The 16,249-nt window shown below is 31.9% G+C and overlaps 1 protein-coding gene across 1 annotated transcript in view; it reads right to left on the bottom strand.

Annotated features, from left to right (window-relative positions):
* Positions 1–7,913: 7,913 nt before the first annotated feature.
* The window catches only part of LOC143231083 (cGMP-dependent 3',5'-cyclic phosphodiesterase-like), a 47,513-nt gene continuing 39,177 nt past the window's right edge, over positions 7,914–16,249 (bottom strand). Inside the window, 3 exon segments of the mRNA XM_076465624.1 lie at positions 7,914–8,169; positions 8,985–9,025; positions 13,453–13,631. Coding sequence (XP_076321739.1) covers positions 9,012–9,025; positions 13,453–13,631 — 193 coding nt within the window. The 3' untranslated portion in view covers positions 7,914–8,169; positions 8,985–9,011.

Raw genomic sequence — 16,249 nt, 5'->3', positions numbered from 1 at the left:
AATTATAAGTCCAACCAATAGCACAGAAACTAATGTTGAGCATATAGGAATCGAATACCCTCTTTCATGATAATGACCAAAAGGAAAGGCCATGCTCAACTCAACCAGATAACTGAGTATCATCTGAACCAGGCTCCCACTATACCTCTGAGAAAACCATCCAGGGGTATGGGGAAGAGAGCACTCAGCTTTACCCTCTTTTCCTTGAGCAGAATAATGAGCTGTCTATAAAAATGGGAGAATAACAGACCTCTATCCAACACTCTAACAACTATAAACTGAGAGTGGTAAGAACTACCATGCTTCACAGAGAAAAGTGAGGGTAACTCATGTTCGGGAGTTCCAAAGAACATTGCTGCAGGTAGTGTTATAGATGAACTGTATTCCCTATTCTAAAAAGGAAACCCACCCAGATTTATTCAATCTAGGAGTGAGCAAAGTTCCATCATGTTTTATTCATGATAGTCAGCAAGTGGTGCTCTAGCAGTGTATATAATTGTCTAAGATCTGGAAAGCCACAAGGTGTTCTTATGGAACATCAAATCTCGGAGGTCGTTGCTACCAGGATTTTTCTTTTATCTGTCTAGCGTGAATTTAAAAGAAAGCATATTTGATTAGACAACACCCGCCACTGAGTGAGATTCAAATAAAAATGACCAGAGGGTTCCCCCCATATACACAAAAAATAGAAATAAACACAAAAGAATTACGTCACTCGCCTCTAACAATTCAGCTGGAGCGTGGAGAATAACTATTTAGGAGGGGTAGCCAAAAACCATCTGAAAAGACAGCTGCCAAATCATGTAAATAGTGACATAACTATATCAGGTATGGTTCACATACTAGCCTGTAGAATCCCTTACACCAAGTAACTCAACCAAGCCGCCATAGTCATTAATATATGGCAAACTTAATGAAACCTTAAGACGCCTCTAGTTCTCCAATGAAAACCCAGGGTAACCAATACAAACCAATTGATGAATCCAACCTGTCAAAGTGACGGGGGATAAGTTATGTAACACTTTAGCATTCCAAAGAAGAAACAATGATGATATAAATCCTGAAACTCTTCAGTACATGCATCATGATATCAAAGAGCCTAAACTAAGCCTAAAAGACTGTCCAATTCCAAAGAGGCATATAGATGAGAATGAGATGGAAGATATTTTAGGTAAATTACGCAAGAGGCAGAATGGTAGGGCACAAAACTTAATAACTTATCTCTTGGGCACAAAACGGATTTGACGTGACTTCTCTGTAATCAGAATATAAAGATAGGCGTCTGTAACTTCAAACTTGTCATCCGTAAATCAGATGTCTGAGAGATCTCTATAAGCCAAACTTCTTCAAGCAAGGGATTTTTTTTCAAAAGCTTTTAGCGACAAATCAACCAAGAGATCAAAGAGAGAGTAGAAGCTGATAATCTTACCAGAGTAGAAGTTAATAAATGATTAAGATCCTCTGATAATTGAATAGGTGACCTGTGATAGGCCTCAGTTAACAGCTGCAGAGAAAGTGAATATAAAACTTTTGTAAAAGACAGGTGAAATCAGGAAAACCTAGTTTGGTTGAAATAAACAAAGGCATCAAGATGAGAACCTTAAACAAGCAGGAGAGGATCTAACTTCTGATAATCCAAATATGGGTTTTCCAAGAAATAGAAAGCTAAGGTATGCCAGTCCAATAAATGGAGAGTATAAGGCATGACAACATTCTTTCTCAAGTAATCAATAAATCCCCAAGCATGCACAGCAATATCTGACAAAAGTGGAAAGACCAGGTAATCAGCCAGATGATTTTTCCTAACAAAGAAGAGTTGTAAGTTAAAGGAAAAGTGTTTAAGGCAATACAAATTGATGTTTAATAACAAAATGGTGCAGGAGAAGGAATGCCCATCTTAGGTTCATGATTAGCTGTTTGATCAAAGAAAGGTGCCAGAAAAGTAGAGTCAAAATTCTCATCATTCTGCCCCTTATCCCCCAAAAAAGCTAAGTATCTAAGCCAGTTGAGAAAAGAAAAAAACATTAGATCTCGTAAGGCTCCACCTTTGCCTATGAGAGACTAGATGCCCACCTTAGATATCCAGCTTATGCTAACCCCCAGAGGTGGCAAAGTAGAAGCACTAGGTGACCTCGTGTCAGAAATGTGAATTTATATTCAAAAACGTCTTAGAAATATACTTCAAGTAAAATAAGGAAGGAAGACAACAAACTTAACACACATTGTAGGTATACTCAACACTGAATGTAAAACCGTAATCATAACGTTTTGTCATAGGAAAGGCGAATAGGAAGTAATAATGAGACCTTATACACGGATCTAGAATGGGGGCACAATGACGTAGGTGGAATCATAATATTTATCTTGTCATAGGCAATACAGTGGAGTAAAGAGACTGAAGCAAGTGAGTTAAGATTCATACAAATGTTCCCTTAGATGAATAGAGAAGAGCAAGTTTCATCGAGTTAAGGCTTTAGTGTGAGTAGAGTTTTGGAATTCAACAACAGTTTATAAAATTAATATTTTTATAAGTTAAAATTTCATCATTCATGCAATTAAAAGAAATCTTGAAATATTAACAGACAAAGGTTTATTCTATGAATGTATCACAATGTTGGTCAGCAGTGTGAAACTTGCAAATATAACTAGTTGTAACTGTTTAATAAAAATAGATATAATAGTTACACAGTAACTTGTCTCACTTAATGCAAAAAGCTTTACCATGGGTTATATGTTTACCAAAAGGAATTAATTTGTCCAAAACACTAAACAGATTTCGAATGATTTTTTGAGATGTATAGTACTGAAAGTGTTTTATGTTATGCTAAAACATAAACTACATTAGGTATTGCTGTGAACACCATTATATATAAATTATTTCAGTCCATAGTGGTTTGTTACATCTCATTAGGAAAAAAAAGTCTACACTCTTTTGATGGTAATGAGAATTTATTCAACAATGGAATGTAAAGAAACAATGTGATATAACACAATGTGATATAACACAATGTGATATAACACAATGCGATATAACACAATGCGATATAACACAATGCGATATAACACAATGTGATATAACACAATGTGATATAACATAATGTGATATAACATAATGTGATATAACATAATTTCACCTTAAGAGTATCTTCCGTAAAATCAGCAAACTTTAAACAAATTGTAAACATAGACATTTATACATTATGGCAAACCAGTTTTAACCTGTATTATTTTCATACTTTATATGGTCTATATATCATATTATAGTGTTTAACCCTATAACACATTATACATATAAATCATCTTAACACGTGTATAACTGAGTGTGGACAGTTAGCTCACTGGTGATAGTAAAACAATAGATATTTAAAAAATTAAAATAAATGTTATTTTTAAAGCAATAACAGTGCAATTAACAAATTAAAAATTAACAGAACTGATAAACATTAATACTGAAAATAGGTATTGTAAACCTAGAAACAAGAAAAACGCACTTTTACAGTACTGGCAAAAATAAACTTTGAAGATAGGTGGTGTTACAATTTTACAAATAGGTAGTTGTACGTCATAGTGTACTCTATTGTCAGGTTTAAAACCACTTGGTTGTTTACATTTTAAAGAAAAACCTGCAACAAAAATTACCCAAATACACACGTCAACAGTTCAGTCAGTTTCCAACCAATTACTTTTGTATACAAAAGTTGTTATGAAGCCTGACTCCATCTCTTCTCTTTTGATTGGTGGCAGAGGAGATTTAATCAATTCTTATTGGCAATTTTAAAAATATATAGTTTTTTTAAAATTATTACTTTGGTTCTTTAAACCACTAGGGAGAATGAATTTGGGTAGGCTGGTGTGAAACCTGGGGTGCATGGCCCACCTAAGGAATCCTACAGCATCAGCCCTGATCTGGATAATATAACCTGTGGCTAGGCTATTCCAGTTCCAAATGACCAAACACTTGCCTATGACAGCCACTTTTCTGCATAATTTTCTTATAGAGAAGCTGCTATGTTAATACTGAAAGATACAATAGTCAAGTTTGCACATATCTTTACATTTTTAGACACCAAAGTTTCACATAAAGATCAATTGTGCCACATATGGTTACTCTATAAACAGGTTTGACTGTAATGTAGTAAATAAATTCTGAAGTACATTAACACTGGTTAAAGATATAACAGAATGTCTAGTATATATTTAAAATACATAGTATTTCCTCCTATGAATTAAAAATAAAATACGTATAAGTAAACAACCGTATTGGGGTGTTCATTCGACATTCCTAACATGAAAGAACATCCAAATATGACAAATTATGGAAGTATGATTAAACAAAACATAAAATGAAACATAACAATTCTGGATGTGTCACGTTACATTCTTGTATTAATAACCTTTTTACACTCTTCATTCTATAGTCACTTGTAAGTGGATTTTTTTCTTAAATATTTCATAAAGTTAAATAAACAAACACTAGAAATTTAGGCAATGCTTTAACAGCTGTTGCACAGTAATCTATACACTTACAGAACTAAGCAGAAATGAAGAGATTTTAATCATGAGATGATGATCTAGAATTGGTCAGTAGGTCCCATGGTTGCATTTCTTTGTACACATTAATAATGTAACAAGAAGCCTGAGAATTAAAGAAACATCAATTTTAATTAATTTAATTTGATTAAAAGAAAAGACAAACAAGTGTTAGCAACATTTAATTTCCACTTTAAGAAAAAAAATGTGTCAAAATTTAAACAGAATGGGTGTTAACTTGCATACACATAAACATGCACTGTTAACTACTCAAAATATACAGAAGAAAAATAGCTTTTACAAAAAACCCACAATGCAATAAACAAAGACTATTTAACAGATAATAAAGTACTTTTTAAACTTTTAAAAATTAGTTCATAATTATATGTCTTTGACCTCAGTATTCACAAGTAAAACTCTAAAACACCTTAGAAACTTTGTTGAGAATAAGGTGAAAGCTAAACAATAAGAAATTCACATCTGTAGTTTTATTTTGAGTGTACCCGTTTTTCGTTAATGGGCATTTTTCATTACCATTCAATGATCTATTTTTATGATTAGAAACACATGTGATTTCATTAATAAATAGACTTTTGTCCTTCTGAAGAAAATGGTAACAGCACACATCACTTTACTGTTTATGCAAACAAAGGAAAGAGACATAACAAGTAATCCACATTTCACCTTAATTTAAGGGTGCTGTATGAAATTCTTCATACACATTTAAACAATTTTTCAGCATGTATTTTATTTCTAACTAAAAACTCTTAAAACACCTAAATTTTCATAAGTATTACATTTTTTTTTATAAGAAACCAAGTGATTCCTTTTAAAATTAATTTGAAAGAAACATAAACACCATGAGAGACAGAACTTATTCCCACACAATTATGGATTATTATCAACTACATTTTTAAGCCAACTAAACGACAGAGAAAAATGAAAAGAAATTAAAAAAATAAAGGATAAACAGTGACTTCTTCCCACACTTAAAGAATATAATAGAAAGACAGAAGAATATTGAAATAGGAAAATCTTACAAGACATAAATTATCATGATTGTTGTTGACATATCATAATGATCTCGTAACATTTGCTAAGGATCTCACACTGTTTGAGTTTGAGCTGGCTTTGGAGTTAAAAAAACAACAACAACAGGAAAACTGAAGTAACATGTTAATAGAAAACTAACTATTATATTACATAATCTGTAAAAAAAAGAAAAGTTAACATTTCACTAAACTGAAAATGTATTATCAAGTAGAGTGTCTGTTCCAAAATTAATATAAAATCATCTGACACTAATATAATTAGAGATAGAATGTTGTTAACTGTTTAGTTTTATTCCTGGTGGCAAAAATTCAATAAGTAATTTTTTAAGTTTACTGCCAGAGTAATAAACTGCTTTACCTCGTAAGAAAAAAAAAAACTGAACGTGTGATCATAAACTACAAGTTGCTTACAAACTTCATAATGTTACAAACAATATTCATTAGTAAACAAATAAATTATATACATATATAGACATATATATATATATATATATATATAGACACACATATCCCACTTAGATTCTATTCAATATATAACATGAAAAACTTTAAAAAATTAAACAGCATTCACAAACTGTTATTTAATTAGTTTTTACTCAGAGTAAACATAACTTGTAACATGCTTTTCAGTGTCAGCATTTCCTAAGAATAGATTATCAACATCACAAGTTAGAAATCTTGAACTATTGACTATATGAATAACCACACACTCTCAAATTATATTTACAGCAATCTTATTCATACTAAAATAATGACAATAACAAACTAATACACGTCTTGAAAAGCTGTTAAAATTATTTTTCAGTATTTTGTATTTCAGTGGGGGTGAAATTCTAAAAAAACAAACAAACAGTAAAAGTGCTCGTCTTGCTGAAATGGAACTGTTTTGGAAAAAAACGTTTTTTTAATATGTAAACATAAAGAATGACAACCTGAGTGCCAATGTTTTTTTTACATAACTGTGGAATACACGTGCATCCGAAAAAGTAGCTCAACTAAGTCCCAATACTAGTACCACCTTAAAAAAATAAGTTCCAGTACTAGTGACAGTGAATTTCACCACAATATTCGAACATCTGAAAAAGTAGCTCAACTAAGTCCCAATACTAGTACCACCTTAAAAAAATAAGTTCCAGTACTAGTGACAGTGAATTTCACCACAATATTCGAACATCTGAAAAAGTAGCTCAACTAAGTCCCGATACTAGTACCACCTTAAAAAAATAAGTTCCAGTACTAGTGACAGTGAATTTCACCACAATATTCGAGCAATAAGACAAAACTTCTTTCTCATCACATCATCACATTTAAACAATACAAACATGAGAAGAACTAATGCCCTGAAAAGATACCAGATTATTTTCATCAGTATTCTTAACCAAGAAATACAAGAATTTTTCTTCACTCTTTTTCAGAGTTCTTTTCCTGCATGCAAATAACAACATTTCAACAAATTTTATTATAATTAATATATACAAATTTAGAACAAAAGGTATACTGCTTGGTGGAGTAGTAATGGCTTTTGAAGAAATTCACTCATCTCCTAATATTTTGAAAAGCATGTTTTGTTCAGTTGATTTTTGAACTAGACTTTGAAAACAGCACCATTAGCACTCATACCTAATAAAACACTTTTGATTAAGTGGAATAAAGTTCACATTTCATTTTTATAAATATTTTCAGTTTTTATCTTCTTGATTATTATTCTCATGATTTAAAAATGTAACAATGTTATTTAGATTATTTAACAATTAAACTGACTAATTACTTTAATGTACATTCCTATGTCACTTATGGCAACTGGAAGGAAAATAAATTTGTAACAACATTCATAGATAATTTAAAATAACAAAATAGCACACTTTAGATTAGAGCTTATGGTAGAATGAAGTTCATAAAACAATTTTAAAAAGAATTGAAAATTTAATCTTCCAGATTATTGTTTTCATAAGAAAAAAAACACCAAATTTTTTCATAAATATTAAATTACCTTACATGTTGTTACTTAGGTCACTTAACATTAAGAATGACTGTCTAAATTAATATATTTTCTTAATACCATTTATGACAGCCATATTTTAGATACCACAAAGTAAATAAATGTCTCACAACATTCATGAATTGTAATGAACTCATGAACCTTACTAAAAGCATAATAATATTAGTTGTTCTAATGGACTTATGGTTTTCACAATCTTACGATTCTACTTGAAAAGATTATCACTCCTTCATAATAAAAGTATACATATATCAGTTATAACCCTTAAATATAATGCATGTCAGATGAACATGTAACAAATGAGCAAAACCCGTCAGAGCACACAAAGTTTCCACAATAGGAATGTGTAACAAAACACCGATAATAGCACAGAATGAAGCCGTAGTAATGATTGTACTAGCCTGTTTTGTGTTGAGTTATTGCTACATCCTCTGGATCCTACTTTTCTAGACTACATGTACTCTTGCACAGAAGGTCGAATACTAAACTTATTCTAACATCTTTCTCATTCTATATTTAGTGCTCAAAGATTCTAAACTGTACTTTTATGTCTTCTTTTGGGTTGAAGAATTCAATGACAGCTGACAACTGAAAAAAAATTAAAGGAGCTTTAAATGCTCGAATCAGTTCTTAACATGGAGTCAACACATAGAATACCAATGCATGCACATGAACATAGGAAAACTAAAGTAAAAATTCAACAGTTATATGGTTGTTCTTCTCCTAATAATATTTTAAAAATCTTTCATATAACTTAGTTTGAAAGTGTATAGAGTAATGAGTATTCAGTGTATGCTGTATATACTTAGTGAAAAAGTAACCGAGATTTTGTGTTTTTTCAAAATAACCTGAATTTCATAAAGACTTTAAGACTTTTTTCTAGCTTGCACTAATTATTTACAGAATTTGAACACAATAATTAATGTGCCCTCTCTCTCTTCTGTAGCAAAAGAGAATGATAATCTGTGTTCGAATTTGTTATTGAAACAAACAAATATTGTTCATCAGTATGATTAAGATTTACAGACATTATTGCTCTTTTGAATTGTAGTACAGATAAATTATTATTTACTACAGCGCCACCTTTCAAATGTCACAAGAAAAATAAATGTCTAACAACATTTATAAACTGTATTAATTGTCTTGTCCTTTTTTGGCCAACTTAATAATTAATTACAAATATTTGAACTAAATGATAATAAAGGAAAACATAATTATAATGGCCATATTAATCTGTTTGACACTTTGAATGAAAGAGGGTTATACAAGGGAACAGGAGATATAAAAGCTTTCTTGGTAGTATTTCATAATTTGAGAAGAAAATTAGAATTAGGAAATAAGATGGATATTAACAAACACACAAAAACAATTATAACGAGAAAGGTTAATTTTTAAAAACTTACCAGCCTGGTAATCATGTAGATGGAAGCTCAACATGTTCCTACTGAATGCATAAAAACAAAACAATTTGAGATCTTAAGCAAAAGGTTTGTTTTTTATTTTCGTATTTGAATACACAATAGCTGTGATAAAACTTTTTCTATAAGTTTAAACCATATATTAAACTGTAGAAGTACTAACCAACATATGCAATAAGTAAACTTTGAAGATATAGAAATCCATCAAGTGAAGACACATAAGTTCCAAATGCCAACTGCCAAATTTTGCACCTTATGGGGGTTTTAAGAGTACATAACAAGTTTGGCGACAGCTCATCAAGCAGAATGGCAGTAATAAACACATACATACATATGTAGGCAGACTTCTGTCAAGTGATGGTTTAGATGCCTGCCAATAAATTAAATTTCACAAGATATTTTATAATCTAGATACCAATGAGTTATTAGTTATGCAACTAAGCCTGTCATAATATATACCATAAAATATTTGCTTCTAACTCTGTTATGAACCAAAGTAAAGAATCATAAAATATTCACTCACAAAATAAATTAATATTTACAATTTGTTTTTAACACATAAAAAGACTGTCCTTAGTTCACATACTAATTCTTCTGATATGATATAAACCAACATCTACAGTTTTTTTGCCTCTCCAGTAAAGCTCTTCTTTGATGAGATCCCTTATATTCATCTTTACCTCGTGTTGCCTGAGGTCTGTATTTCCTGATCTATCTGTATACTAACACGGTAGATTTTTTCCTTTTCTTTCTTATCAGCCAGTTTGACACTTCTGTTGACGTCTTTGTACGTCTCAGTTCCACTCAGTGCTCTTAGGTCCAGTAGGCCCTTAACTTCTATAATGAAGTCACTATCTTCAAATTCTGCTTTTTTGACACCTGCACCCATCATGTCCATTTGTACATTAGTAGTTACATCCAAAATGATTTCTTCCCTCTCAAAGCAGTCTTAAAAAGATTGGCATGGTAGAACTTTGTAATCCCACTAATTTTCAGTTTATAGTGCATAATGTTGATAAGTTTATTGTTGTATATATCTCAGAATGGCTGGTATGGGTATTAACACATTCATTGATACGCACAGAACAATGTTTCAACCTTCCTAGGTCATCTTCAGGTTAACAAATAGAGAGTTGTTGTCTGTAGGAAGCAGAACTTAAACTTTCAGTCCAACCTTGAAATGTCAACCCTTGACCTTCTTGTTATAGAAATGTTTCTGACTGTCTTTGAATTTGGCTTCCCCACTAAAACTGTTTTGGTAGGTCTGATTCAATACTGATTTCCAGTCCTCAATTCTGTAAGTCTCTTCTCTCTTTGAAATATGTTGACTTCCCAAAGTTTCTGCAGTCTGCCTTTCTTCTGCACTTCCTGTGAACTCACATCTGACTTATCGCTTTAAGAGATTTGGCATCTTGCTTGCTCCTTTTCTTCTGAGGTCTTATGATGACTGTAGTTGCTTTGACAGTCTTCTTTTTGTCCAGTTCCTCTAAATTATTACCACCTGATATATTTCCTGTCACTAAGCCATATGGTGGTTTTTTTGATACATATGGCTTCAAGGTCTCCTACATAATACGGAGTATCCACCTTTATTTTTGCCATGGGAAACTTCCTCACTGTCCCATCAATTACCACACACAGTTATACCTGATCAATGGATAATAGACTGGTTTTCACTGCTGCTCTTATGCACCCAGTATCTCGTAAAACCTTCACTTTCTTGTCCCCAACATATCCTTCACATATTGGCATATGATGATTTATTGGCACTTCTGATGTTTATCACATGCTCCTATCCTTAGTGGCACTGTTGATCCATTTGCTAACTGAAACCAACCATTAGATGTGCATTGAACAAGTGCTTTATTCATATATTGAATCTGACAAGTTGTCTTGATTCTTTTTCATTTTGTAGCAGCCTCAGTAGTACAAGTTGCTATTTCTTCTTTCTTACTAGCACCTTCTTTGTAAGTACCTCCAGCTACTTTATGTTGGCACTTCTGTTGTTGTTTGCTGGTGAAAGACTTGCACTCTTTTGCAATATGCTTCATATTAAACAAACAAAGCATCTCTTCTCCCTTCTGTCAATCAACTTCTTGTCATCTTTGGTACATTCTTGCTTCTGGTCAGCCATTACTGGTTATGAATTTAAGTGGATATTCTTGAACTAGCCAGTAACATCACCTCCATTGGCTTCCATATACTGTTCTGCCATCTTGTTCATCTTGTCTACATCCTTTGGTGATTTCTCCTTTAGGAACAGTGACTGGTCAGTTAGACATGTTATCATGAACTGTTCTTACACTAATAGGTCTGCCAGTCCCTCAAAACTATTTTCATATGATGAAATATCACCACAGATGTGCCAGAAACTGAAATATAGTTTCTTCAGTGTCAAATGTAACTCCTCTGAGCTTCCAACAAAAACCTTCTTTAGTACGTTCCTATTTTTTCAGTAAAGCCACTTTTATTTGTCAAATTTCATGACATCTTCTGACATTATTTCTGAATATACTTGTAGGCCTTTTCCTGCTTGAAGTGGGCTAAGACAAACTGCCCAGTTGACTTGTTCCAGTTATGATCTTGAGAGAATTTTTCATATCGTTCCAGAAAAGCATCCATGTCATCTCTATGTTCATCAAATTTGGGCAACTAGGGTCAGCTGGTCCTAATTCCATTGTCATTCTTGAGTCCTTCTTCCTTTGGTTAGATGAACTTTGTAATCTCAATTTGTACTCTTGTTCTCTCTATACCTAGTCTCTCCTATCTGTCTTCTTCTTCTTTCTAAATTTGTATTATGATTCTCTCTATTTCTAGTCTCTTCTTTATCTTCTTTGTTCGTGTTGTTGTTTAACAAACTGTTGTAATTTACTGTCTTTTAATGAAAGATGTTTCTCCTTTTTCAACTTGTTTATTGAAATCACCTGACACAGAGTAATTGTAATCTCTACAGTATTTGCTCTACAACTACAGCTGTGCATATACAGACCTACTTATTTCTTGTGTCGTTCACATTTTCTTCTGTTACAGTTCACCACTGTATAATCTTGGCTGTGGCTCATCAACTGTCAGTTTAAAGACTTTTATTTAAACTTTTAAACAGTATTGATATTTGCTGTTTTTATTGGGCTTAGGATTCTTGTACAGTAGGTGTCTGTGACTTGTTTGCGGTAAATTAAAAAAAAAAAGAACAGCACTCAGTTCACTTGTTTTCAAAATAATATACATATAATATATATATTTGGGATTAGTTAAACATATGTACAACAAATGTTTTACACTATAGATTATCATAGACAAATAAATACTATTAGTTCTCTTCTTGTCAAAGTCCACTTAGGCCTAATCAGTTCCTTTAGAATTTCAGTTCACAAACCAAACTATTTTTCTCCATTATTATTGCCAAACTACCCAAGCATAGTTCACTTATGAGTTACTGTGGCTGTATCCTACTTCTAAAATCATCTGCTCCTTTTCTGTCTTTAGGTCTACTTCCAAAAAAAAGTCTCCTATTTGTCAAAGTTCACACAGGTAGGTTCAATTATTTTAGAACTACCTTTTACAAAATAAACTATTCCTCTTTATTTTCTTACATCACCATTAGTTGCACTCTTATATAAGGTAAACTATTAGGCCTTCCTTCTCTGTACAAATAATCTTTTTACATGACCTCACTTTGTTTCTCATCTGCTCTGTCTGTCTACTTTTCTTGCTCATCTCATGTTATTTATGTGTTTATTAGTAAATTATCTGCTAGCTTCATATTCTCAATGTCAATAGAATTTCACACAATGATCTATAATCTTGACATCAAGATTTATGTAACCTAATTACGTAACTACATTTATCCTAACGTTTATTTTAAAATAAATAGATCATAAAATATTCAATCACAAAATAAATAAATTAATAATATCTACACTAAACAATCTTTTCTATCCTGGCAACACATAAGCTATAGTTTATGGATAAAAACCACGATGGTTTAGATCATCATAAGTTGTAGTTTATGATTAAAGACCAGACTTGTGTGTTTTTTTTAGGTAATGACCAATTTACAGGTCATCAAAATTCTTCTGGGAAATAAATACAATCACAGTAAAGAAAGATTAGAAGAATTTCCTGAATACAGAAAGTAAAAATAACAAACAAACTTAAGTCATCACATAGAAGTGATTGGGCTACTATTTTACAGTAAGAAGTATGAATTAAAAAGAAATTAACTTCTCACAAACAATATTAAATTATCAAATTACAGTCTGTGCAATAAAATGTCTTAAAGTGAAAATGATTTATGGCAAAGAAGAAACAAATCAAATATGATGCTTCAGAAACCAGTAAAAAGTAAAATTAACAGTAGACATTTTTATCTCTTTAGTGCCTGACCTCTACCTGAAACATGATTTGTAACAAAAGTCACAATTTTTAGATCTCACAGCTCAAGTCAACTTACTGTTATTTAAGCCTTCTAGAACTTCTTTCTCAAGGCTCTGGTCTTCAAACAAATCCAATGAGCAGCTGCTTGTCAGGTGACGTCGTTTATATATCTCTTGCATTCTCTCCCAGTACATTTTGTTAGTAGCAACTGCCTGGGCTGTTTCTTCAGCTTCTGGGAATAGTTTAGCTAGCAAGCTACAGGCAGAAAGAAAGAAGCTATTAAATATGCTGAGAGAAAAAGTGGTACACTTTAAATAGGAACTGAGCTCAGAATCTTAAGCTCACACTAGGTCTAACAAGTAAACCATCAAGGCTTTAAACCCCAAAAAGAAACACCATCTAGATTATATGTGTATGTTTTCTTGTAGTTGCCTGTCATTTCTAGTATAAAATATCTCAAATATCATCTTATATGTATTCTAAAGATGGCTGGTACAGGTATTAAAACTTTTAACTAAAAATAAAGTACAGAACAATGTTTCAACCTTCTTAGGTCATCTCCAGATATATTTTTTATTTAAATAAAGTTTTAATATCCATACCAGCCATCTTTATAACATATTTTTACTTCAAGTGGGTTTCTGTCATTACAAGTCATCTTATATGTTGCTACTAAAGTTACCATAGTATTGAGTGTCAACTAAGATCCATGTAACAGTTTTTTAATGACTTAGTAAGATGGATGAACATTTAATTGTGGGCAATGGTTCAGAGAAAGACTACTAGGATGACATTTGTAAAGAAAAGGTTGTCACATGAGGACAAGATAAGATTTCTAATATTGAGGATATCTAATTGAGGTTTTAAGACTGTTAAATTAATTAACAATTTTGACGCATAATCGTTTTTCATTCTTGTTTATGACTTGGGGGTGGGTACAATTATATATTTTGGCAGGATAGGAATTATCTTCAGCTAAGATTTTAGTTTTCTAACAGGGTGGTTGGCAATTGGAATGGGTTGCTTTCAGATGTTGTGAAAGCAATTAATCTAAGGGAAGGCTTGATAACTATTTCAATGATGATGGCTGACTAGTTCAAGCAATGTTAAAACAAACTGTGTTTCTTGTCAACTCCCTCACAGAGAGGAACCACAGATTTAAGTGTAACACGACTTTAGAACATGTCTTATGATGGATGAAATGTCAACTTATAAAGATAAAAAAATCCTAAGATGCAGTTGCACAAAATGACACAGAGTCACCACAAATGGTGTAACATGATTCTTTTTTTTTCAGCATTTGTGCATATTAGAACAAAAGGGAACACAACCATGCTATCCATCTAGAGCAACTGGACTTTCGTGTTATCCACTACTTCACTAACCTATTCCAAGAAATGCTGCATTAGACATGTATCTCTTGTGATAAAATATTGCATATAAATATTCTGATACCTCTTTTGTTGTTCAGATGAATGATGGAAAAACCACATAGACTGTGTCAGAAATATACAAAGATTATAGTAAAACATAAATATCAAGCTGGTAATTTTCCAGAATATAATTTTATACTCCAAATTTTAAATGTAGTGAGATGTAAATGCAGTTTTAACATTTTTAAACAGATTATCTTCCTATTGTGAAGCCACATTTTTATTATCTAAAGGTCTAATTTGGTCCAGTTTAGATCATGTAATTAATTCAGCTACAGATGTTGCCTTCCACACCAGGTTTCAGTCACTAGAGTCAAGTGACCAACTAGAATTCTCTATATTAAGCTTAGGATATTAAAAAAAATATTATTCGTAACTAAATTACTGAAACATTAGAAATTCTTGGCAGTTACAGGTTAAACTACTGAACTTGAGTTTACTAAATGGTGGGTTACTGTTAAACAGCTAAAGTAGTGATCTCTTCATACATGATGTATATGGCTGCCAGACACTCTCCTGTTATATTTGAGATTTATACTGATATCGTTTTCATTACTTAAGACTTATTTCATGATCTAAAGTTTCACTGGAATTGTTAATGTTCTGTAAAAGCTATGACTGTATAAAAATGACAAAGTTAAGGTCACTGACTGAAATTCTCCTTACAATTTACTAAAATACAGCTGGAAAATTGAATGCACAAGTTATAAATAAAGATATTTTTGGGTGCTTTCTACTTCATAACACTTATAGCAAGCTAAAATGGGTGGGACAGACCTGTTGTAACTTTCTTTGACCCCACACAGAAATGTCAAGAATGTATTGTTGAAAGGTAACAGGATATGAGAAAAAAAACTGTTTTATTTATTCTGGAGTTTAATTTGTCATTTCCAATAAATATGGTATTCTTTATGAGTCTATAGTTAAGTTGGTGTAAATAAATGCAAAAGCCACTTGGCATCTGATGGCAGTGATGCAGAAATCTTGTATGATTGGATGATCTAGATGCATATATTCAAATACAACCAATCATTTAAGATCAAGCACTGTAAGACAAGGTTGTTGACTAATTTATACTTCTTTGTTATTTGAGTGCTTAAATAAACCTCTAATATTATATTTGAAAACTTTCATGTTCATACTATTTTAATAACTACTTGTACCATGTTACTGATACTTCCATGCATTATCATATCGACAGCTTTACTCCTATTGATGATACAGGTATGTAAGATTATATACGTGGTACTTGTGTAAAAATACAAACAGTACGTCAAAATAACCATGGCTATTCAAAGGGAGCCATAGCAACAGGAAAGAGGTTAAATAGTCATATTACTAAGCTGTATGCCATGGTCCATTGATTAACCATCAAGTAAACAGAAGAATTATAAAAGAAGAAGGTAAGGTTTGGTAAAAAGGTCTGAACAGCAACATGGT

Source organism: Tachypleus tridentatus, chromosome 10, assembly GCF_004210375.1.
Source record: "Tachypleus tridentatus isolate NWPU-2018 chromosome 10, ASM421037v1, whole genome shotgun sequence".
Taxonomy (NCBI): Eukaryota; Metazoa; Arthropoda; class Merostomata; order Xiphosura; family Limulidae; genus Tachypleus; species Tachypleus tridentatus.
This window is presented reverse-complemented; position numbering and strand designations above follow the sequence as displayed.